We start from the raw sequence: 25,854 nt of genomic DNA, 5'->3' as shown, positions 1-25,854 counted from the left end.
GAAAGAGCTCTTCTGAGAAGTGCACAATGCCTAAACTCCTAAAATTTTTTGCGATATGACCAACTCAAACTAGGTCACTTATACTTATCATCCTATTTTCTTCAGAGAAACATACAAGCATATTTTCACAAGACTAGTCTTAAGGGAGATTACTAAAAAATCATCAGGAAACTTGGCTAGCAAAGTAATGGAATTTATCAGTCATAATGTTAAAACGTAAATGCAAGTCTTACTTTGTACATCATTAAATAATGATATGATAAGAAATGTCAACACTGGTCAAGAGGCACGATCTAGATATCTGGCACATTAAGGCTATCATTATTTTCTAGCTAGAATAGTAAAAACAAAAAATCTCAATTTGACTTTTTTCATGTGTGTGCTGAGGCAATTCGAGTTAAGTGACTTCCCCAGGATCACACAGAAAGTGTTAAGTGTCTGAGGCCACATTTGAACTGAGGTCCTCCTGACTTCAGGGCTGGTGCTCTATCCACTGTGCTACCTAGCTGCCTCTGACTTTTTCTTTTTTAAAAAGAGTTAATATAACGCTCCCCAAATGCTATTATATATCTACTAGAATATAGCAGATATATGTTAGATAAATGAATAGGATGTGATGGAAAAAATATTTACACCCATTCAGTTTTAACTCTATTAATTTCCAATCTTTCAGACTAATGTTTTAAGTTTTTAAAACCTATCCTCATATATAAGTTCTTTATTTTCTGTTATTCTCGAAATTTGTTTCATCTCCATTATTTCTTTCTTTGGGGCTAGAAACCAGAACAGCAATGAATTATACAAGTAAATACAAATACATTTTGTTTTATATATGCATACTTCCATTTAACACTAGACATTAATATTAGATTTTTACTCATCTTCCATCACTCTCATTTCATAAAATGTTTTTTGTTATGAAAAAACAACATGTAGGGTCAAACACAACTTCATCTAACCCATCAAAGTAATACACTCGTGGCTTACCGAAGAGGAAGAAGGAAACAGTAACGCACTAAAACTCCCAGCACCCATACCATGGTTAACCGGGGGCTGATATAATGGAAGTTAGTATTTGTCCTCGTGAGGAGATTCCAAGACACTAACTCCTCTGAGGAAAACCTCTGAGTCACTTCATCTTCTACAATGGCTTCAAATCCCTTCTTGGAGAAATAGAACACATCGGACAGCTCAAAGTCCCTCCCTCGATGTCCAGATATCCCTTTCTCCATAGGTGACTCATCTCTCTGGATAATACCTGAATGAGAAAATACCATAGCATAAGGACACATTCTTAGAAAAAAGACTCATGATCTAATTAAGAGGCATGTACATGTATATATATCCATAGATAGATATCTATATATCTATATATATATAGGCATACATATACAAGTAAATACTAGTATATTTAGAAAGGGCTGTTATATACTTCACTAATTGATGTGGTTCACTGGTTTTTGAAAATAAAAACAAATCTCTTCAGCTGTGACCTTGCACAAGTCAAGTGAAAGACAATTCTCCATAATCCTAATGGCCATAATGATCTTTGTAGATTCTTATAGATGAAGAATCTATTCTGTGAACTCGAAATTCTAGGTCAAAGTTCCAAACCCCAGACATTCTCTTACAAAGAGATGGTAGTTGGACGATCCAATCTTGGATTCTTTAAATATCCCCTCCCAACATTGACCCTTCTTTGATCTTTATCCTTCTATGATTTCCTCCCACTTATTTCCTCAAGTAGGGCAAAAGGCTGCAGAAATCTGATTCCCTGAGGAGAAAGAGCACTAGCAAGTTTTGGCAATACTGAATATTAATCATAAGACAAACAGTTAAGAAACGAATGTGGTCTTTGCAGCATTGGAGTTAGCCTTTTCTGGGTCAATAATGGCACCGCCTCATAACCACACAGTTCTTTCAGGTTTGTAAACTGTTTTCCCCACAACAATTCTATCAAGGTACTACTCCAAGTGTTACTACATTCATTTTCACAAAGAAAAAAATAAGTCCTTCTCCAAAAATGGAATTGAAGCCATCATAAAAAGCATCTCAAAGATCAAATCCCAAAGAAGTTTTATAACTTGTACAAGATTCCCAAATTAATAAATATCAAAAGACTTCAACCAGATCCTGTCACTAAGCCTCATATTTCCTTTTTTAAAATTAAAATTTGTTTTCAATTACTAAAAACCCACTTTTTCCTCTCCAAGACCCTATCCTGTTCCCAAATGAGAAAGAAAGAAAATCAAAGTCATTGTTACAAATTTTCATATTAGTCTATCCAGGGGGGAAAAAGCCTCATTCTTCAATGAGTCTTTTTGGTTTTCTATCATGAAATAGGTAGTAGCATGGTTCATCATATGTCTTCTGGAATTGTAACTGGTCATTATATTAATAGAATTCCTAATTCTTTAAAAGTTGTTTATCATTACAATAAATGGTGTTCTAAAAGTCTTAAGCAGTTTTAAGGCTTACAAAATTAAAAACACATTAAGAGTTTTAAAACATCTTTTATTGTAGTCATTTCATAAATTGTTTTCCTGATTTTGCTAATTTCATGTAAATTTTTCCAGTTTTCTCTGAAACCATTCCCTTTAACATTTCTTACAGCTCAAGAGTAATCCATCACATAATTATAAAGAAATAGATACGGAATGGTTGCCTATCAATTGAGGAATGGTTGAACAAATTATAATATTTATGTATTATATGCATAAGTTATATGTGTGTGTGTGTGTGTATACACACACATATGTATAAAAGAACTTGTTCAGGCATTCCCCAACTGATAGGCAACTATTCAATATATAATTCTTTACCATAGCAAAAGAACTATAAATATTTTTGTACATTTATTTTACTTTTTGTACATTTGTTCTATGTGTATGTACATGTCTTGTTTTTCCCTCCCTTTGATCTGTTGAGATGAGAGAGTAAAGTTCAAGTGGTAGCCACTCCACCTACCCTTTTCTCCTTTTTTGTATAGATTTCTATCTGTACAACCCAATTATGTGAAAAAAAATTTCCCCCAACTTCCTCATTTTCCTCCCCTACAGTATTTATTCCTCTTCTCCTCTGTATTTATTCCTCTTTTTAAATAATCAATATAACAGAACTACTCCCAAACCTTCAAATTAGATTTCATTTATGAGGACTGATTATGATAAAGTTCAGAGGAAATTATATATGTACATATACATATATAATTACATACACACACATACATACACACATATATATATGTAAAATCTTCCCATATTAGAACACAAGTAGTGTGTCCTTATTTAGGCCTTTATAATTACTCATTTTCTTTTTTTCCTATTTCTCTTGATTCTTGGCATTTGTGCTTAAAAGTCTTCACACTCTGGTCTTTTCACCGGAAATACTTAAAAGTCCTATATTTTGTTCAAGTTCTATCTTTCCTCTAATGGGGGAATATTTATTTGCCTTCTGGAATATTATTTTCCAAACTCTCTGCTCCTCTTATGACTGTTAAATAGTAACAGTTAATTGTATGTGATCATGACTGTCACTCCTCAGGACTTGAATTCTTTCTTTCTGCTTGCAGTTCTCTTTGACCCAGGATATTGGCTAGGAATTTTCATTTTGAGGTTTTTCTTAGGAGATGAGAATTCTGGTTCTAAAAAGTCTGAACAATTTTCTTTCATGGAGAAGATCAGGAAAGTCAGGAATGGAGACGGGGGAAAGAATGTTACAGGAATGAAAGACAACCATAGAAAATAAATGGAACTTATTGTGTATCTAATTCATATTTAAATATATTTAACATCTACTGGTCATCCTGCCATCTGGGGGAGGGGGGTGGTGGGTAAGAGGTGAAAAATTGGAACAAGAGGTTTGGCAATTGTTAATGCTGTAAAGTTACCCATACATATAACCTGTAAATAAAAGGCTATAAAATAAAATAAAATATAAAAAAATAAATAAATAAATGGAGTCAGGAGATAGAACATCTTGTCTGAGGAACAGGAAGGAGGTCAGTGCCCCTGGTTCAGAGTCCAGAAGGGGAACAATTGGTATACGAAGAGTAGAAAGATGGAGGACCCAGGCTTTGAATGTCAAATAAAGGATTTTATGTTTTAGGTTTTCTTGAGTAGAAGGAGTGATATGGTCAGACACATGCTGAATGGAAGGGGCTGGAATGGGAAGACTCTTGCATTTCAATGAGGAGGAGAGGGATGATACAGGCGTTCCCTAAGAATAGTGGTATTCTATTACTACCTAGGTCTCACCTGTAGCTCCAGGTAGCTAGCTGTATATGTGCACTGGCCACGCCCCAGGAAACCATCTAGACAGACAGGCTAAACCAGGCTGAGGGGAGTCAAAAGGCCTCCAACCCATCAACGATTTAGGGAGGGTGTCTACCCCAAGCATGTAAAAGCTTCCCTGGCAGACTCAGCAGATGTGAACATTTCTGTTTCAACAGACAGCAGTCAAGTGCTGCAGAGCACTTAGAGAATTATCAGACACCGAAGACATGCAGTGATTATCCATTACATCCAGAACCATAGCCAATCCTTTTGACTTTTGTCTTGTCCCGGGGACTGATGACTGTGGAAGACTGAAGCTGACAACATCCTGAAACTCTGTGTCATTTAAATCCAACTTACTCACAAGTCAAAAGCCATCACCCCATGATGTCATTTTGATCCTCTGTGAGCAAGAGGGATGAACAACAAGAGTAGTGACATCAGCAGCAAAGAGCTGAATCTAATGGAAGTCCTGGGAGCGATTTTTTGTTATTATTTAAAAGAATAAGGGAGGTGATAGAAGAATAAATACAGGAAGAAAAAGGGAAGAAGAGGGAGTTTATTCACATAACTGGGGAACATAAGTAGAAGTGTATGTAAACAAGGAAGGCAGGGGAGTATCACTGGAACTTCATTTGAAGTGATGTAAAAATAAAATACAAATAACCCAAAAACAATTTATACTATATTGTTTAAAAAAAGAACAATTTTGAAAACTTTAAGAATGTCTATCAATGCAATGGTTAATTATTACAATGCCAGATGACTGATGATTTAGAATGTTGCCCTAACTCCTGATTAAGATGATTTGACTTGATATACAGAGTTAGAAATAGAATTCTAGGCACAAACAGTATGTCACTGTTTTACTTGATTATTAATGTTTGTTGCAAAAGTTTTATTTCCCAGGCTGTTTCTTTTTGGAGAGGTATTGATAGAAGGAAGGCAAACTCTTAAATGTATCTATTGAAAAAACAAAATTACATTTAAAGTGAGGAAAAAAGAGAAACACAAGAAGAATTATGTGAACTGATGTGTGTAGAGGGCCGCAATTAGTGGGGGAACTCTGAGTGAGGTATAAGACCCTTCAAGCCCAGAGGAAACCTGCTAAAAATATCTGGTTTGGCTTCCCATTTTCCCTATGGAATTGCTCACCTCCCTCCCTGAGAAGTCAAGAAGGGTGTGACCACCTGTGTTCTACTTGAAGCAAGGATAGTTACAACAGGGTGCTTATAGTTAGCACTTACTCAGTGTGATTAATGAGAATGGTTCTCTAGTTCACATATACTTAGTGTGATATAATGATGTAATCATACTGAGGTATTTAAGGGCTGAGAGGACTAGAGACTTGGAGTTAGAGAAGACTCTGAATCAGACTCAGACACAGAGGAGACACAGAAGACAGAGATCCTCCTTCCTGGTGGCTCTCCTGCCTTCATCACTCTTCCATCGAAGACCAAGGCTCATCCAAAGATCCCCCAGAGAGCTACTCCGGACATTACATTTTGCTACCCAAACAGGAACCTCCAGAAGGACACTACAGATGTGAATCAATACAATTTATACTATAAAAATATTTTTTTTAATTTTGAAAGATTTGAAAACCCTAATTCAATTCTTCCCATCTCCTGACAGTAATGCAAAATGAAACACATTTTTAGACATGGCCAATATTGGAATTTGTTTTGCTAAACTATGCTTATTTGTTAAAAGTGGTTTTTTTCCACTATTGGAAGAGAAAGAATAAAAAAATAAGTGCCTGACAATTTAAAAATTAATTTTAAAGGCAACATTAGAAGACCAATTATATGCCATCAAAACTGATAACAAATTAAATGAACTAACATTTACAAAAACATAAAATAGATTAACAAAATAATACTTACATAATTCAATTTTTAAAAAATCATAGCACATAAAGGTGATGCAATGGATAGAGCACCAGCCCTGAAGTCAGGAAGACCTGAGTTCAAATTTGACCTCAGACACTTAATACTTGCTAACTGTGTGACCCTGGGCAAGTCACTTAACCCCCCTCAAAATAAATAAATAAGAAAGAAAAAGAAAAAAGAAATCAAATAAGTCATAAAGAAAAAGAAAAATTAATTGTATACTATGTGCTAAATTCAAGGGATATAAATACAGCAAACAAGACAGTTCTTCAAAGAACTTACTTTCAATGGGGGAAGGAAGCACATTAGGAAGAGTTGGTTTTCAGATGAAGAAATTGAAACTATTTGTAGCCACATGAAAAGGTGATCAGAGAAATGCAAATTAAGACAATTCTGAGGTACCACTACACACCTGTCAGATTGGCTAAGATGACAGGAAAAGATAATGACGAATGTTGGAGGGAATGTGAGAAAACTGGACACTGATACATTGTTTGTGGAATTGTGAATACATCCAGCCATTCTGGAGAGCAGTTTGGAACTATGCTTAAAAAGTTATCAAACTGTGCATACCCTTTGATTCAGCAGTGTTACTACTGGGCTTATATCCCAAAGAGATACTAAAGAAAGGAAAGGGGCCTGTATGTGCCAAAATGTTTGTGGCAGCCCTCTTTGTAGTGGTAAGAAACTGGAAATTGAGTGGATGCCCATCAATTGGAGAATGGATGAATAAATTATGGTATATGAATGCTATGGAATACTATTATTCAATAAGAAATGACCAGCAGGATGATTTCAGAGAGGCTACATGAACTGATGCTCTCTTCTTGATCTGATCTTTCTTGCACAACCAGATAAACTATATAAATATGTATATACATATTGGATCTAACATGTATTTCAACATATTTAACATGTATTGGACTACCTGCCAACTAAGGGAGAGGTAGGGGGAAGAAGGGAAAAATGTGCAACAAAAGGTTATGAAAAGGTCAATATTGGGAAAATTACCCATGCATATGTTTTGTAAATAAAAAGTTTTAATAATAATAATAAAAAAAGAGTTGGAAGAAGGGAGGCAAATAGTACCTAAAAACTGACCTACCATCCACCCTCAGAAATGAAATCTAAGATTCTAGGGAAAGGGATGATGCCCAGAAGAAGCAAAAGTACCATAGTCTGGTTTCAGATAAAATAAAATGAAAGTCCATCTGACACAAAGCCTGAAGAGGAGGTCAAAGTTCCAGTAAGAAGAAGGCTTTGATGACCAAAGTGCAGGAAGCATGAATTAGAAAAGACCCAAGATAAAATGAATGTACATGTGAATTCTAAACAATGGATATTGTTTAGATATCTAAACAATAGATATGACAGTGTTGTAAGAAATAATGAAACGGGGCAGAATCAGAGAATTCTACAACTACTACAATGAAGCAATGCAATAAAGTGAACAAAACTAAAAGAATAATTTATACACTATCTATAGTCATGTAAAAGCAAACAACTCTGGAAGACTGAACTTTGAAATCTGATTACAATAGTCAAGTATGACTTCACAAGACTATGAAGCATTTTTTTTCCACTTCTTGGCATAGAGGTGATGTAATAGAGGCACAAAATGAGACATATTTAATTAACTTTTTGCTTAATTATCTTTGTTACAAGGGAGAGCCTTGTTGAAAAGGGGATTTATTAGAGGGATGAGGGAGTGATCAGAAAACAGAAGCAATGAAACATTTAAAAACACACAGTACAGTGCAGAAGAAAATTCAGAAAGGATGTTTTGTTTCCAGTGTATCAAATTTCCCCCTTTTAAAAAAATCCACATAACAAAGGTTATTATTCATATCCAACCCTCATTTTATTCTTCTTTGTATATGGAAATATTCACATTTTGAATTTTGTTAAATTCATAATACAAAAAGTAAATTAAAAAAGAACTTTTTATTATATATAGTATAACCAGAAGCTTAGTTTCTTAAGAAGGTTAAAGAACCAGGCCTTTGAGATTTCAATATCTTCTTGATAAATGAAAATATTCCTATCTAAATCTCATTTAGGATTTTCTTTTTATGATACCACTTTTTTGAGGAGAGGAGATTTTAAGACCCTGTGGCCTAGGAACTTATTAACTCAGTCACACTTCAGTGAGGCTGACTGAGTCCTAGCATTGATCTGCTTGGGTTGGACAGAGCTATAGTCAGACTTCTAAAAGGTAATGAGCAGCTCAAAGGAATTAAAAAAATTCCTTTGCTGTGGATAGAGCACTCCACCTGGAGTCAGAAATTTAGATCTGTCCTCCAACAATTACAAATCATTTCAACGCTGTGTGCCTCAATTTCTCCATAGCATCTACAACCCAGCGCTGTCATGAAGACAAAATATGACATTTATCAAACACTTTACAAATTTTAAAGTGCCATACAAATGCTATTACTGTTATTGTTATTAAATCCAGAGAAAGCTAAGCATGGATGGAAATCAGGGAACTTCCTCTCCCAACACCAACCACAGGAAAGGAGAAAAATCACAAGATAGTGGGAATCAGGAGAAAATCATCAGTCAATAAACCTTTATTAAACTCACACTAGATGAGTTATATTGACAATCCCTGTCTTCAAGGAATTTCTGATCTAAGGGGAGAAGGTAACTATAAAAGGAAACTTAGATAGCAAAGCATGGATGTACTGAGTCTCTTTCTTTAATACAGGGCTTAGAGCCCAAGGCTCTGCCCTCTGATCAGAGTCCAATCTGGTAAGCAAAAGATACTAGACACATTCAATAAGACAGCAAGAATTCCCAATGATGAATTTCCTGAGGAAGAAAGACATGATAATAAGGTCCAAAGAAGTCCAAAAGCATTGTAACTGGTGGAAAACAGGAAGAATACTGAGTCCCTTTCTTTAAAAAAAAATTTGGATTTGGCACTTCAGAGAGAAAAGAAACAACCATAAGAACATACAACCAGAGGAACAACAAAGGACAAAGAAAATAAATACGTAGAAGCAAAAATCTGGGCTTTATCATCCATGATCACAGCAGCTCAGCTACAATGGAAAGTGAGCTGCTTAAAATAATTCTAAAATGCAAAATGGTAGAAGTATATGTTAAATTCAATACATGCATATATATTTATACAATAATCTTGCTGCACAAGAAAAACCAAATCAAACTGGAAAAAACGAGAAAGAAAATAAGATGCAAGCAAACAACAACAAAAAGAGTGAAAATGCTATGTTGTAAACCATACTTGGTTCCCACAGTCCTTCTCTGGGTGTAGGTAGCTCTCTTCATCACAAGAACAACTGGTCTGAGTCATCTCATTGTTGAAAAGAGCCACGTCCAACAGAATTGATCATCATATAATATTGTTGTTGCCATGTAACAATGATCTCCTGGTTCTGCTCCTTTCACTTAATATCAGTTCATGAAAGTTGAAATGAATTTTTTTTAAGTTACAATGATATTATCAGAGATTCATGGGCTGAATACATGCCAAAAGCAACCCTTATGTTCCATTGGTATTTACATAATAGGCATAATAGCGATAAAAAAATTTTAAATCTCAAGGAAGACCCTTGGCATACTGAGAGATGCCCCACTGAGAATTTACAGAAGAATATGAACAAAAGTCACTCAGGATGAAAAGGCAGAGGTGGATTGATCTGTATCACCAGAAAAAAAATACATGAGTTCATAAATCTAAGTACTCAAGTACTTTTTTTAACCACTCTTTCCTAGTTCTCCTTCTACTTATCCGCCTAGGCCATTTCAGTCTCTTTTGCCTAAAATATACTATTTTCTCTCCCCTCTATACGTATTTCACTTGGTGATCTCATCAGCTCCTACTAATTCAATTATAATTTCTATGCTACTAATTCCTAGGCCTATTTATACAGACTAATCTCTCAGCTAACATCTCCAACTGTTTATTGGACATCTTGAAATGGACTGGTAAAAACTTAATTCAACATGTCCAAAATTAAACTCATCTTTCTTCCTAAATCTTCCCCCATAACAAACCTCCCTATAAGTGAATGCACTTATCCTTCCTGTCATTCAGGCTCACAACCTCAGTCTCATTCATAACTCCTTACTTTCTTATCACCCCACATTCAATCTACTGACAAGAGCTATCAAGTATACCTTCATAGTATCCCTCTTATATGTTCCCTCCTTTCCCCAGACACTGACACCAACCATGGAGCAAGCTCTCAGGACTTCATGCTTGAACAAAAATAGGCTGCTGGTTGTTCTCTCTGACACAAATCTCTCCTTCCCACCAGTCCTCTACTTAGTTGTCAAAATGCTTTTCCTAAATTTGGGAATGGCTGAACAAGTTGTGATTTGTGAGTGGAATATTATTGTGCTATAAGAAATGATGAGCCAACAGAAAAACCTGGAAAGACTTGCATGAATTAACAGCAAGAGAAGTGAGCAGAACCACATTATCCCCAATAACAGCAATACTGTGTGAAGACCATTTATGATTGACTTAGCTCTTCTCAGTAATGTGAAGATCCAAGACAATTCCAAAAAACTCAAGATTGGAAAACACTATCTATAAAACCAGAGAAAGAAATATTAAGTACGAATTCAGATTAGGGCATATTATTTTCCCCTTTTTGAGGGGGAGGGAGTGATTTTTTTTTCTTTTGTTCTATTTTTTTCACATGATTAATGTAGAAATAAGTTTTAACATGACTGTACATGTATAACCTATTTTGCTTGCTATCTTGAGGTGGAAAATGAGGAGAATAATTCGGAACTTAAAATCTTTCAAAAAATGAATGTTGAAAATTTTCTTTACATGTAAATTTAAAAATTTATTATTTTTTAAAAATGCTCTTCCTAAAGCAAAGATCTGATCAGGTCATACCCTCTATTCCAATAATCCCTTATCATCCTCAAATATAAAATCTTTATCACCCCAAAATATAAAATTTGTTTAGCATTCAAAGCACTTCAAAACTTATTCCTCACTCTCCTATCTTTCAATTTTCTTATACCTTACACTCCCTTTACCTTCCTTCTGTCCTTAGAATTCTCTGTGATCAAGTGACATTGGCATTCTAGCTATTCCTCAAAGAAGACTCTAGGGCATTTTCAATGGCTGTGCCCCACCCACAGAATGCTCTCTCTCCTCCTCTCCACCTCCAGGCTTCCTTCAAATCCCAGATACCTTCTAATGGAAGCTTTTTTCCCCCTTATTTCCCTTAATTATAGTACCATCCCCACTATATAGTTATAGATCTTGCTTGTACATAGTGGTCTGCATGTTGTCTCCCCCATTTGATTATTAGTTCCTTGAGAACAACCGTCTTTTGTCTTCTTTTCTCTCCACACCACTGATCACAGTGCCTCACAAACAGTCGGCACTTAATAAATGTTTACTAACATTAATAACTTCATGTAAACTCAAACTAACAAGAGAAATAGCAACTAGAATTTGATAGTGTTATACTTACCTATAAGCTTCACAAAATTTGCAATGTCTCCATGAGCAGATTAATCAATTGGTCGAAATGCCATAATGCCATAGAGTAAAAGTTAGCAAACATATCAAGGGGAAATGCAGGCTATTCCATGAAAAGAACACAAAAATAATTGTATTTAATAAGGATAATCTAGCCAGAAGAGCTGAAAATAGAAATACAAGCTAAGTTTGCCTGTTAAATAAAAGAAGGGAGAAAACGGAATCTAGTCTTAACCTATTTAAGATTTGAAGAAAATACTTTCTCTCTACTCCTAACACTATCAAGACGAGTTGTCAGAGACAACTTTAATGAGTGATTATATATTTATATTGAGAGAATAGAAATACCAACTTGTAGAGCTTTCTAACTAATCAAGTACTTAAAGATAACTCATTACTATGTCATATGATATAAAAGAATCATTAAATTTATTCTTAGCAATTGGAATGGTAAAGTAGTCCAAGTGAAATATTTAACTCACCTAAATCCATTTCTAATGCTGAGTTTCTTAGATGCTAGTGCCTCAATGTTAATACTCATGCCAAAAAAAAAATGATCAAAATAAAGGATCAGTTCAGTAATTATAGACATAATGATTGTAAAACAGGATTTTTAAAATCTAAACTTCACAAATTACAGTACTTAATCTGAAAAAATATGTACCCAACAAATGAGTGAGGGATGATAGTTGTTGGATTTGTTCCACTTTTTTTTTTCCACTTTCCAAGAATCACAGAGAAATCAAGTCATAAACATGTGAGTTTTGTCCTGATATTAAACACTTACAGATTGAATGATTAGTTAAGGGAAAATGGAATCAAAACAATTATCGTTCAATCTGGCACCACAGCCACCATACCTTGCCCATTCTGCAATCCTCTCTTAACCTGGGCAGCAGATCAAGCAGTCACTCTCTGGTATGTATATTAAACATAAAGGGGCTTCTAAGAATAAAAGCAAAGCTGAAAGTTTTTTTTAAATCAACTGAGATAACAGAAGAAAAAATCTTACGAATAAGTAAAGATTAAATCATATTAATGTTATAGGCCCAAACATTCAGACTGTGTCTAAGATTAGGGATCTATCGGGCCAGAATATAGTAAGGAATGCCCTAATTGCCAAATATGTAAAATATAACACAATTTAAGCCAGTGTTAAGAACTCAGTATGCATTTTCCCACAGAAATAATGGTCTGGCCACAGAGTATTCCTAAACCTGTTTAGTTCATAACACTGTTGAAATACAGTACTATGGAACTTAACTGTTATTTATAACTAAGTTCACATGTGGAAAATATGTTTGGGCATCAGGCTTTGGAAAGTAAACCTCCTCTAGTGCTACAGCTGCTTTCCACCTGGCTAATGATGGCTGAATTCCAAAGAAAAAGGGAGAAAGGAGGGAAAGGAGAAGGGTGAAGAGGAGAGGGACAAATAAGAAAAGGAGTGTGAGGGGGGGAGAGGGGAAAGGGAAGAAGGAAGGGCAGCAGGGAGGGAGGAATAAAGGAAGGAGGGAAAGAGAAGGGGGAAAAAAGGGAGGAAAAAAGGAAGGGCAAGGGAGGGAAGAAAGAAAGGCAGGTTAGAATGAAGGGAAGGAGAAAAGAAGGAAGGAAGGAAAAGAGGAGGAAGGGAGGGAGGAAAGAAGGAAAGAAAGGAGGAAGGAAAAAAGAAGGAAGAAGGGAGGAAGGAGGTAAGGAAGGAAGGAAAGAAAGCAAGGAGGAAGGGAAGGAGGAAAAAAGGGAAGAAAGGAGGAAAAAGGAGAGGGAGGAAGGAAGGGAAGAAGAATGAATCAAGTAAAGAGATGTATTTCCATGTTCCATTCCATTCTGTTAACATTCTTCTTACTCCAGCATCGCCCTTACCTAACTCTCATCCGAGGCTTTAAAGGTATAACAACATCAGTCAGACAGAATTCAAATTTATTCTCTGGGTTCTATGGCATTATACTGAAGTTTATCACTTCTGCCAACTCCAATTATCTACCAATTTATCTTAGTTGAAAAACACAAAAGTTTCATTCTGCATAGACTGCCATCTCTGTCTATGTGCCTTACTGGAGGTTCCCTTTAATCCTATTCCAGTTCCCTCCTTGACCCATCCTTTTCTTAATTCTAATACTGTTCCTTTACATTGCAATTTTCAGTTTGGAGCTCTGTTATTAGTTGCTTTGTAGTGAAGTCTGGTGTTGTGGTATACCTATATTATGCTGTCCTTCAAAATTAAGGAAGATGAAAACAATGGGCTAAAAATTAGTCATTCTCCTAGCCTTGGTCTCTATTAGAACTTGGTCACAGGCCATTTGTAGTCAGATTATTTATTTAAATATTGTCTCATATAACTTGCTTCTTCAATGGACCAAACTTGAATAGTGTCTCATTTTCATAGAAAATAGTTTGGCTTTTTTCTAAATTATCAGTTTTTCTCTTTGAGAAGAAAATTTAGAAACTCAACATTAGAAAAAAAACTTTCCAAGATCAATCCATTTTAGAAGGGCTGTGAGAAGATGTGCACACTTATAAAAGTGTGTTATAAAAATAAAACACAGGTGCATTTGGTCTTCAAATGATGGTCATTTTTACAAAAGAAAAGGAAAGGGGAAAAAAACTACATTGAGATAATTATTGCATCTGACTATAAAACATTTAGTTCACATAGTTCCCCAGATTGCCTGTTTGTCATGAGAAGAGAGGGGTGTCTTATTACCTGGTCTCTAGTCACTAGTTTTTCAGATACTAAGCCTTCTGGCTTCTTCTTAGTCATTTTTCCATATATATTGTTGCTTATTATACTATCTGACTTCATATAAATCCTCCATTGTCTCTAAATTCTTCATATTCATATTTCTTAACTACACCAGCCCATTACATTCATGTACCCCATTTTTTCCTAAACATTACAAAATCAATGGCCACCAACTTTGTTTCCAATTCTTTGATATCATTTAAGCCCATTGCTATAAATATTGTAGGGCAGCTAAATAGCACCATAGTGCACAGAGCACTGGGCCTGTTGTCAGGAAGACTCATCTTCCCAAGTTCAAATCTGGCCTCAGACACTTATGTACTAGCTGTGTGATCTTGCAAGTCACTTAAGTCCATTTGACTCAGTATCTTTTGTAAAATGATCTGGACAAGAAAATGGCAAACCATTTTTTACCAAGAAACTCCAGATGGGGTCACAGAATATCAGACACAACTGAAAACAACTAAGTGACAATATAAATATTGTGGTGTATATATTTGAGATTCCTTTCTGTTTGTGATGTTCTTGTGATTCTGAGTCAAAGGGTTTTGGGCTAACAGACAAATTCATAGTTTTACTAATAGTCTATTAGTATGCATCCTCTTACCTTTCCAACTCTGACTATTCCTATTTTTATTCATCTTTCTGATGAATCTTGGGATGAGGAATATATTCTTTTTGTAAAAGGCCCTCCAAAAAAATGTTTTACAGGTATCCATCCTGTGCTTGCTGTATTTCTCTTCTGTGTGACTTTTAAAGGACCACCTCCCAAATAAAAAACATTTCAAAAAGGAGGTAATCTCTAAAAGCTACCAACACAATCCACTACAGATAAGAAACTTTTCTCTAAAATCAATGTAGATTGTGGCTTTTCTTCTTTTTCCGAAAAACTAGTCTCAACCACAATTTCCTATTTTGCAATAACTAAATGATGCAATTGTCCTTGTTCCCCTTGATTCTGAAACATTGAGCTGCTAAAGAATTAGTTTTTTAAACACAGAAAATAAAGCCAAACTAAATAACCCCCCCCCAAAAGCCTTACATAAGCACTTACCCATGCTTCCTTGTATAGTCGTATGCTATCTATGATAATACCAAGAACACTGTCCTAATTCAAAGTTAGATTACATCACTATCATATCCCAGCATATTCTAAGAATCTGAAGGCTGACAAGAGAAAGTACAATAGGATTATTTTAACTGCTTTCTATATGACTAGTACCATATTGTTTGCCTCAAATCTTGGTTGGAAGCAATCGAGATTTTTTTAATTACTGGGATAAGCTATGGAAAACTCCTCTCCTTTCAATCCCTTATTCTTGTTTCTTCTACTACTCATATATTCTTTACAAGTGAAAAATCCAGTTCCTCTCCCATACAAGAATAACAACATTTATCACTCTGGAAGAGGATGGAAAGACATCAAAGAGCACATAATGGGCAGAGAGAAGAGAAACAAAAATATTCAAATACCAGAAAATTTGGACATGGAGGGCAGCAATTATGTTCTTGGTGGAAAAAGCAGAACAAAAGGTCATGCCAGTCCCTTTTATGTCATGATTTACATGGACTCTAAGTGGTACAATGGATGCTGACAAGGAATTGACTTTCCTAAGTCTTCTGTTTGACTAGGGTTAAGGAGTAGCAGCAAAAACAGAAGCAAAAGATTTAAAATCAACTCAATTTGAGAGCTTCTACTATCAGTTGCTGAAGATAGTCAGTATTCCTTGACTTACAAAAAGAGCTGGAATAAAAAGAGCTTTTAACTGTACCTAAAAGATATGAGATCCTCCCTGTAGCAAAGAAGTTACTTTCATAAGGATGCAATTAATCACTACACCATTCAATCACATCAGTATCCCTATGTGAGCACAGCTGATTGCAGAGTGGCAATTCATCAGGGAGAGGCCTTGTCCTAAGAGTTGCCCTGGCAACATGTACTCCTGGGTCAGATGTGTTCCCTTTCCCCAATAGTGAGGTCATCCATGTGTATGAGAAGGAATTTACTTTACATTTAATTAACCAGAATAGCAAAGTAAATCATAATATATCTTCTGGTTAGGACAACAATAGAAACAATCTTTTCCTTTATTTTTTCTTCAATAGTATTTTATTTTTCCAAATGCATATAAAAATAGTTTTCAACATTCATTTTTGTAAGATTTTGTGTTCCAAATTTTTTTCTCTCCTTCACCTCCACCTTCCCCAAGACAGCAAGCAATCTGATATAGATTAAATATGTGCTATCCTTTTAAACATAGGAAACACTCTTGAATAGAGGCTGACTCAAAGTGGGTTGTGGATCTGGGATAGATTTCAAGAGACTGCTTGTATATGACAAGAGGTCACATTTGGAATATTCAAAGCATAACTTTTCCCAGTTAAAGGTTAAAACTCTGGGGGAAGGGAAATAGTCTCTTAGAAGCAATTAGTGATACTCATTCCCACTGTATCAAAGGAAGTTATTTCTAAGATTATAATCCTCCTCCTTTTCATACCCCTTCATCTCAGATCTATGGACATGAATCTCCTTGAACCTTATAAGTCTGATTTTCCACCACATTCCATCTGTTTAAAGAACTAAGACCTGCTTCACAACTCCCTACCTCTGCACCCTACAACCAGGGTGCAGGAGAAGGGCCAATAGGAAAGCTCTGGCAGATGTTATGGAAGGTCTGTGCTTTGTTTTGAAAACAGTTCTGCTACTAACTGCTATTATTGCTCTTGTATTGTTGGTAACATTACATAATCTGATATCTGAAACCTAAATAGCTTACATCTATAAGGTCAAGAGAAACCAAAAAAAAACTGTATTACTCTTTCTCTAACCTTTCAGTTCTAACCTTTTACCTCCTCAACTCCATCCTTAAAATTAGCAAATATTATCCGAAAATCAAATCATGGTAATAACATTTCTTTTATAAGCAGCATAGGGTTAAAATACTCAGGATTGCTGGAGATCTGCAGTTGGTTCCATCTCATTTAAGCTGCTTTTCCCCCTCTGGTTCTAAAAACATACATATAGGTTAAGAGAAAATATAATGCTATTTAAAAAATACCAAATATACTTTTTAAATTATCTTGTCTTCATACTGTTTTCTCACTGTAGAAGAATGTAACCTGAAAGAAACCATTAGTTTTCCTTGCACTAAAAAACTGATATACCTCAAGATGGACTAAAAAATCAGCCAAGTGAGAAATGGAAGTTTGTGATCATTTCACAAGTCAAGCATATGATTAACACAGATGTTTAACCATAAAGTAAAGAGGAAAACAAAACACTTCCATCCCCCACTGGTCAGATGAACTACAATGAGGCTCTTGGTGATAAAAAATAGCAGAGAGATCATATACCAGAGTCTGCCCATTGGCCCCCAGCCTGCATACCTCCTGTCTTAAAAAGGAAATGCAGCCATAAGTTGCATTCACAATAGAAAGAGCAGTAGACTCAGGCAGAACTCCTGGACTTTGTAGCCTGTAGGCTGCACCTAATGAAACACAACCTCATTTATTACTCCCTCTTGACTCAACTCTACAATCCAAACTCTCTTCCTTGTTTTTGTAATGATCTCTCATGCCTGCAAACACTACTTTCTAACCTCCTAAGGATTATTTGTTTCATTAAGATTCAAACTAAGCCCCTTCTTCTGCTTGCACCTTTTCTCAATTCTGCCAATCACAAATGCCCTTCCTCCCACATTACTTGGTTTTGTTACTTTTTACATTATTTATGTTTATTAACTTTATTTTCATGTTAGATACTTTTATACATACTTGTCTCCCCTATCAGCATGTAAGTAGGAATTTTTTCATTCTATAAAAAAATACAAGCACTTGTATTCCCAGGAGTGCCCGACACACAGTAGGTGCCTAATAAAGATTTGTGAGTTGATATCTACTTTGTATTATCTGAAAATCTGCCAACCATGCCATTTACATCTTTATCTGGAAAAAAAAATAGTAAACAGAATGAATACCGCCAAGGACAAATCCTCCACTAAAGATCACCTTCTGACCTCATCATTCTAGTAAAACTGCTCTCTGAAGTCACAGATGATCTTGTCATGCCTTTTGTCAATGCAACGCCTTTTGTCAATCCTTGTTTCTTCCACCCTTTTCCACATCATCCATCACCCTCTTCACTCCTTGATAGTCTCTTCTTTCTAGGTTTTCGGAACCTCACTATCCCCTGGCTCTCTCTCACCCAGAAGTTTCTTCTCCATCTCCTTTGCTGGATCCTCATCCAGGTCACACCCACTAGCCACAGGTTTCCCACCTGGTCCTGCCCATCCACTCCCATAGATGTAATTGCCCTCTTCTAAAAATTCCCAAATCCCAAGCTCCTGTCCCAGCCTCTCTGCTGCTCTCTAATTTCACATTCCCAACTACCTTTCAGACATTTCAAGGCAGATGTCTACAGCCATCTTAAACTCAATGTGTCCAAAACAAAACTCATAGTCTTGCTCCCTAATATTCCCTCACCCTCTTACTGGAGCAGCAACACATGAAGGCTCTCCAAGAAGGCATCATTCTCCCATATCCAAGGGGTGGCCAAGGCCTGTTGCACTTATCTCTTGAAAATGCCCCTTGTTAGGGCAGCCAGGTGGTGACAGAACACCAGCCCTGAAGTCAGGAGGACCTGGGTTCAAATCTGACCTCAGATACTTAACACTTCCTAGCTGTATGACCCTGGGCAAGTCACTAACCCCAATTGCTTCAGCCAAAAAAAAAAAAAAAAAGAAATGCCCCTTGTCTCAACACTCATCACCTCACATACAGACGACTGCCTGCTGCTGAATCTCTTTTCACTCCAATCCATCCTCCATGCAGTCACCAGTGATTTTCTTGAATTGACACATCATGTCACTCCTTTATCCAGTAAACTCCAGTCTTTCCCTGTGACCTCCAGAATCAAATACAAAATGTTCTGTTGGGCACTCCAAGGCCTGCATAACCAAAGGGTCTCCTGCCTTTTTAGACTTTTTAAACCTTAATCTCACCCACATATACTTATACCCAGGGACATCGGCCTCCTGGCCATTCCAGGAACAAGGCCATCTTTCGGTTTTGAACATTCTCTCTGGCTGTCTCTCACACCTGGAACACTTTCCTTCCTCAGTTCCATTTCTGATTTCTAGGGTTTCCTTTCAATTCCAGCTAAAATCCTACCTTCTACAGGAAGCTGTTCCCAATCCCTTTTATATCCAAAGGATTCCCTCTTTTAATTATTTCCTATTTATCCAGTATATAGCTTGTTCATATTTATATTCCTTTGTTGTTTTCCTTATTAGACTGTGAGATCTCTGGGGGGCAGAACCTGGTCTTTTGCCTCTGTTTATATGGCCAGCCCTTAGCATAGTGCCTGGCACATAGTAGGCCTTGAATAATTGTGTATTCAAAAAAAAATTAAGTCTTACAATATGTGTTCTTGATAAAGGCATATTAGTAGTTCTTTACTTTCCAAATATTCACTAACCAACCAGCCTTATAGTAATATCTTCTAAATTTTGCAACTTCATCTTACCTATAAAATAGCTCCATTCTTTTCCCTTTCAAAAATCAGGAAGTTTGCTCTTCCTTGGTCCTAGAGGCCCTATCCCATTCTCTAGTCTTTAATTTTTCCTGTAGAAAATTTTCCAGCTAAAATCCTACCTTTTACAAAAAGCCTTTCCTAATCCTTTTTAATTATGAAGCATTCCCTCTTTTAATTATTTCCTATTTATCCACTATATAGTTTGTTCATATTTATATTCCTTTGTTGTCTTACTTATTAAGACTGTGAGATCTTTGGAGGACAGAGTCATTCCATTTTTACTGCAGAACCTAGATGTGGTGACTTGAAAGTCTTCTAGGGACTCTCTTACCATTTTCCTAGTTATTTCAAGTTGCAAGAAGTAGGCAGGTAATTTGCCTATTAGCCATTTTGTTCTTCCCTTCTGATCCAAGGATCATTTTCTTTATCAAAAAAAAAAAAAAAAAAAGCAGCAAAATAAGCCAATTAGTTCAACATTTTCCCTTATATTATCCACCCTAAGCAGAGAGATATCTACCTTTTCCATCATATAACTGAAAGATAGACCAACAACAACATAATTTCTGCTAAGGCAGAGTAAGAAAAGACAATAGGTTTCTTCAGACTAGTCCAGAAACATATGAAGAAGTAAAATGGACAGAGTGCTGGACCTGGAGTCAGAAAGACCCAAATTCAAACACATATTCAGACACTTATTAGCTGTGTTACTCTGAGCAAGTCATCTAACCTTGTCTGCCTCAATTTCCTCATCTGTAAAATAAGAATAATATTAGCCCAAGGGATAATATGAAGATAAAATCAAATTAAAATTGTAAAAGCACTTTGCAAACCAAATTGTACTAAATAAATGCTAGTTATTATTATTGCTATAATAACAGTAATTACTGGCACTGTATGTACCAAACTCCCAGAAAACTAAAATTTTCAGGTGAAAAAATGGAAAATCTTCCATATCCTCATAAATCTGACCCATTGTAACAGTTACTGCATGTCCACCTACATTTCCCCAAAAGACTCAAAACTATGAAAATATATTTGCGGACAATCTCCCTTTGTGCAGAAATTCAATCTTCCCATAGGACAGTAAGAAGAGGCTGGGTAACTGCACCAGCTGTTTCCAACCTATAATGAATTCTATAATCTCTGGTTGTAGAAGGGTAGTTACAACAGTCTCAGATCTGATAGCTGCCCAGGGAAAAAGATGGTAGCATCTACTCAGGAGCACTGGGAACAGAGTTCTATTTTTGGATTTAGGAAGAAATTCAGTTCAAATCTTGCCTCTTATGTTCACTATCTATGTGACAATGGGCAAGTCACTTCATTCCCCACTGAGCCTCATCTTGCTATCTGTAAAGCAGAAATAATACCTATAGTTCCCAACACAGTAGGCTATTGTGAAGATCAAATGAGATAATGTATGAAAAATATTTTATAAACTTTGAAACAGCACATAATGGTGATTATTATTATTATTATTATTAAAATAACATTATAAATAATCAAAACAAATTCCTGACCAAGTGGAAATTATCTATATCAATTTGTATTATCTCTTCCATGTTGGCCCTCAGAGTCGCATCTGGATCCAAGGGCAAAGAGACACTAGAAAGGGGCCCTGTGCTGGCCCAAAGCCAATTCTTTCTAAGAACACTCCATTCATTAGAGGAGAACAAGGATGGGATTGGCTCCTTTTCACAAATCTATCCATAACGGTATGCATACCCTGAAAAAAATTGTAACATTTCAAACCAAATGCTCTCATGCAATCATGTATCCTTCAGTTTACTTTTTATTCAACCTTTAGGAAACCCCCATTATTTGCAAGGTACTGGGTAAAGTGCCAAGCATATAAGGACAAAAAAAAAAAAAAAAAGAAAAAAAGAAAAGAAAAGAAACAGACTTGAAGGAGCTTTATTTATAGAGTCTGCTTAGGGAATACAGCATCAATAAGAATCCTTTAAGTACCCATGTGAAAAAAAACAAAATAAGATAATTTTTAAAAAGTGTCTATGGGTCAGGTACAGTACTAGACAAAAATGAAATAATACATTAAAAAGGTGCCTATGTGTATATAAATATATACACATAGAGAGAGAGAGATAACAAATACAAGGTAGTAGTTTAGGAAAGGGGCTTTTGAGGAATGAGAGGAGTAAATATTTTAGAGAAGGTTGTACCTAAGCTGAGTCTTAAAGGATGTTAGGGGTTCTTAGAGGCAGAGATAAGAAAGGTATATTCTCCAGGAATGGCAGAAAGCAAGTGCAAATGGAAAATGCATTTTCATGGGTGAGGAGCGGTAAGGACAATTTGGTTAGACCACAGAGTTAGGGAAGGAAAGTAATATCTGAGTTCAACAAATATGCAATGAATTCATCATACTAATGGGTTTATTTATCAGAATATTATCTTCACAAAGTGCCTATTTCTCATAGATACTTGGTCATTCTTTTAAAGAGCACTCAATAATGGATGAGTTGCCTGGTCTTTGGGGCATTAAAGGGATGGCCAATTAATAGAATTGCTGAGGATGTTAATTACTTAATAAAAGAGGCTAGCAATAAAAAAATGACTTAGAACACAAAAAGACTTGTAGGGAGGCCATATCATATAAATATAGGAAAGGAATATCATATAAATGTATTTAATAAGTGGTTATTTATGTTGTCATCTACATGCTACATTGTAAGCCCCATGAGGACATGATTTAGCCCAATCTTCTTTATTCAGTTAGTCTTTAATAAAATTTAACTTTTTAAAACTAAATTTAGCTTAAAAATTTTTTTAGAGAGCAAAATGACAAGGATGGTAAGCTGAGTGATAAAGGATTAGAATGAGATACTCTTTCCAGAAGCAATGTCAGAGCTGATTTGATTATGGAAAGTTGGTGGCAGCAATACAGATGGCAAAACGTGACTGGTAAGTAAAGCATGAATGTGGTCGGGGCCAAAAGGAAGCCAACTGCAGAGTCAACCCATCAGACTAGTGTGAGATTCCAATGAAGGTCGGAGGGTTCATTCTGGGAAGGCAGAGCTTCTGAGCTTTTCCAGTATAGTCTATCCTCAGACTTCTCACACTGCTAGGATGAGGCTGTCCTCTGTCAGCCCTCACACACTGAAGTGGTGAGAAATTCTCCATAAAACCTTTAGGGGTGGGTTCTGGCAGGAGTCCCTGAATTTGAGCAAGGTATGCTTTTCCCATAACCAGACTCTAATGCATTTAAGTCTAGTTTTTCTTTAAAAGGAGTTAACTGGTTCAGCAGACTAAGGTCCAGAACTGTCATAGCTTCCTGTTAGCTGAGCAGAAAAGTGAGCATACCCCGAGTCACTAGGGAGCCTCCTGGACTTTGGATCAGCAGAACAGCAGTTTAGATCTAAGTTTTATCTTTAATGAAAGCCCCTTCTCTACTTGAATGTCCTTAGGCTAAGGAAACCCCTTTCTGTTGAGTGCTATGGACTGCAAGCATTTCATTTCATTCCAGTTTTGAACCTAAATTACCAACATGACCTGAGTCATGGCCCTAGGGTGATGGGGACTGGACGTGCTTTTACTAATGCAATAAATTACTAGATAAGAAAAATTCTTCACTGATGCAGACCAGCATCTTTACATATATATATATATATATATACACAAACATATGCATATATATTAGAAGTACATATATAACATATTCTAATCACATATATAATCCTAATCTTATATATATATATATATATATTATATATAATAGTAATGACATATATATAATCCTATTCACATATGTTTATAATATATGTATAATCCTAATCACATATATTTTATATAATTAATCCTAATCACATATATATTACATATATAAAAATCCTAATCATGTATATACTATATATATAATCATAATCGCATATGTAATCCTAAACACATATATTTTATACATATAATCCTAATTGCATAATATATCATCCTAATCATATATATTATATATATAAAATCCTAATCATATATATATATTATATATGTAATCCTAATCACATATATATAATCCTAAAAACTGCCTAAAGCACTGAGTGGTTAAATGAATTGTCCAAATTTCACAGGCACAAGCAGTTTTCAGGCAGCAAGATGGTGCATGGAGAGAGCACCAGATTTACAGGAGACTCTGAATCCCATCTAAAAACCAGCTGTGGGACCTTGAGAAAGCCATTTAACCTCTGAGGTTTGGTTTACTAATATGTAAAATCAGGATAATAATAATAATAATGCCCAACTCACAAAACTACTGATAGAATCAAATAAATAAATATACATAAAGTGCTTTACCAATCTTAAAGAGAAAGACTAGCTACTTATTATTTATTATCATTATTTCTGGATCCAAAGGCTGCTCTTTTAAAAAAATTCTTTGATTTAGGGAATAAAACAAGTATTACCATAATACAGTATAATAAAAAAGATGATTGCATATGAAACTGAAAATCTGCTAAGTATAAATTGCTATTCATTTTAAATATACAACAAAGTTATATAAATTTTTTCTTCCTTTCCTCCCCCACTCTAGATATAGCGAAATTATCCTATACATATTTCAGTTTATCAGACTTATTCTTTATAGACTTTACCAAGCTGTTTCATTGCCTTCCACAAAGAACTTAAATCTACTAAGACATAACTATTCCTCCTCAATAAGATCTCCTCTGTGACTTCTAATTCTCCAAAGTGAAACCACAAGAGGACAAAAAAGTAGGTGACTCTTCACTGAGGAGAATCAGGGAAGAGTTCATGAAGGAAGAGGTGGCATTTGAGCTGGGCCCTAGAGAATGCCCAAGAAATCGGATCACAAGAGCTATTCCAGGAACAGTGAATTTGGCTGGAACATAAGGTACATAAAGGAGAGTTCTGAGAGATAAGCTGGAGAGACACTCTGAAGACAGCCCGTACAGTGCCTTGAATGCCACCCTGAACTTTTTTCTGTAGAACAGGGGTTCTTAAACTTTTTCCACTCATCATCCCTTTTTGCCCCCAAATTTTTTACATGACCCCTGTTATTGTCATATATATAGGTATACAGATCAAACATTTGCTGATAATAAATCATAATTTCAAGATCCCCACATTCAGTTATGAGACCCCAGTTTTTACAGTAACCCACAGTTTAAGAAGATGGGCTGTAGAACAAGGAGGTTTGATTGTTGGGACATGTGTGTGTTCACAGGATCACAGATTTGTAACTTAGAGGAGCTTCAGAAGTCCCATAGTACAGGCACTCATTTAGGGAATCCAAAAAAGCCAGTTAGATGGCTTTCCCAAAGTTGCACAGATAGCATGGCTGGATATCGACTCTTTCCTTTGCGTCAATGGGAGTGTTATGTTGTAGGAGGAAGAAGATGGGACTAAAGTGACACGAGTAAAACTGTCTTAGAGTCAAAGAATACACCGAATTAGAAGGGGAAGGACACCAGAAACAGAGTCCAGGTAAGATCTCACATTGCTACAGCAGTTATTGTACTTTAATGAGAAAATCCAACTATATCTTTTGAGACAACAGATAGCAAATAAAATCCCTATCCAATTTTGTATAATTAAGTATAAAATAAGAAATTACCTGTGGGGCAGGAGGTGATACAGTAGATACAACACTCGGTCTACAATCAGGAAGACTTCCTGAAAGAACCTCAGATACTTACTAACTGTGTGACCCCAGGCAAGCCACTTAACTCTGTTTGCCTCAGTTTCCTCATCTGTAAGAAGGAAATATCTGGAGAAGGAAATGTCAAACCCCTCCAGTACCTTTGTAAAGAAAACTCCAAATGGGATCATGAAGAGTCAGCATGACTGATGACTGAACAATGCAATCACCTAGATTAATGTAAATAGATTACTGAACATACCATGCCTACATGACACATAAGAAAGAAAAAAAGTATTTTCAGTGTTTCTGGTTCTAAGTATTTAAGAACTTCTAG

At 35.8% G+C, this 25,854-nt stretch overlaps 1 protein-coding gene across 1 annotated transcript in view; it reads right to left on the bottom strand.

The window, feature by feature from the left end:
* Positions 1-25,854, bottom strand: part of GPAT3 (glycerol-3-phosphate acyltransferase 3) — a 54,681-nt gene that overhangs the window by 18,388 nt on the left and 10,439 nt on the right. Inside the window, exon 3 of the mRNA XM_003772967.4 lies at positions 988-1,258. Within this exon, the coding sequence (XP_003773015.1) occupies positions 988-1,258 (271 nt within the window). The remainder of the gene's footprint in view (positions 1-987; positions 1,259-25,854) is intronic.

This window comes from Sarcophilus harrisii, chromosome 6, assembly GCF_902635505.1.
Source record: "Sarcophilus harrisii chromosome 6, mSarHar1.11, whole genome shotgun sequence".
In the NCBI taxonomy this organism is placed as follows: Eukaryota; Metazoa; Chordata; class Mammalia; order Dasyuromorphia; family Dasyuridae; genus Sarcophilus; species Sarcophilus harrisii.
This window is presented reverse-complemented; position numbering and strand designations above follow the sequence as displayed.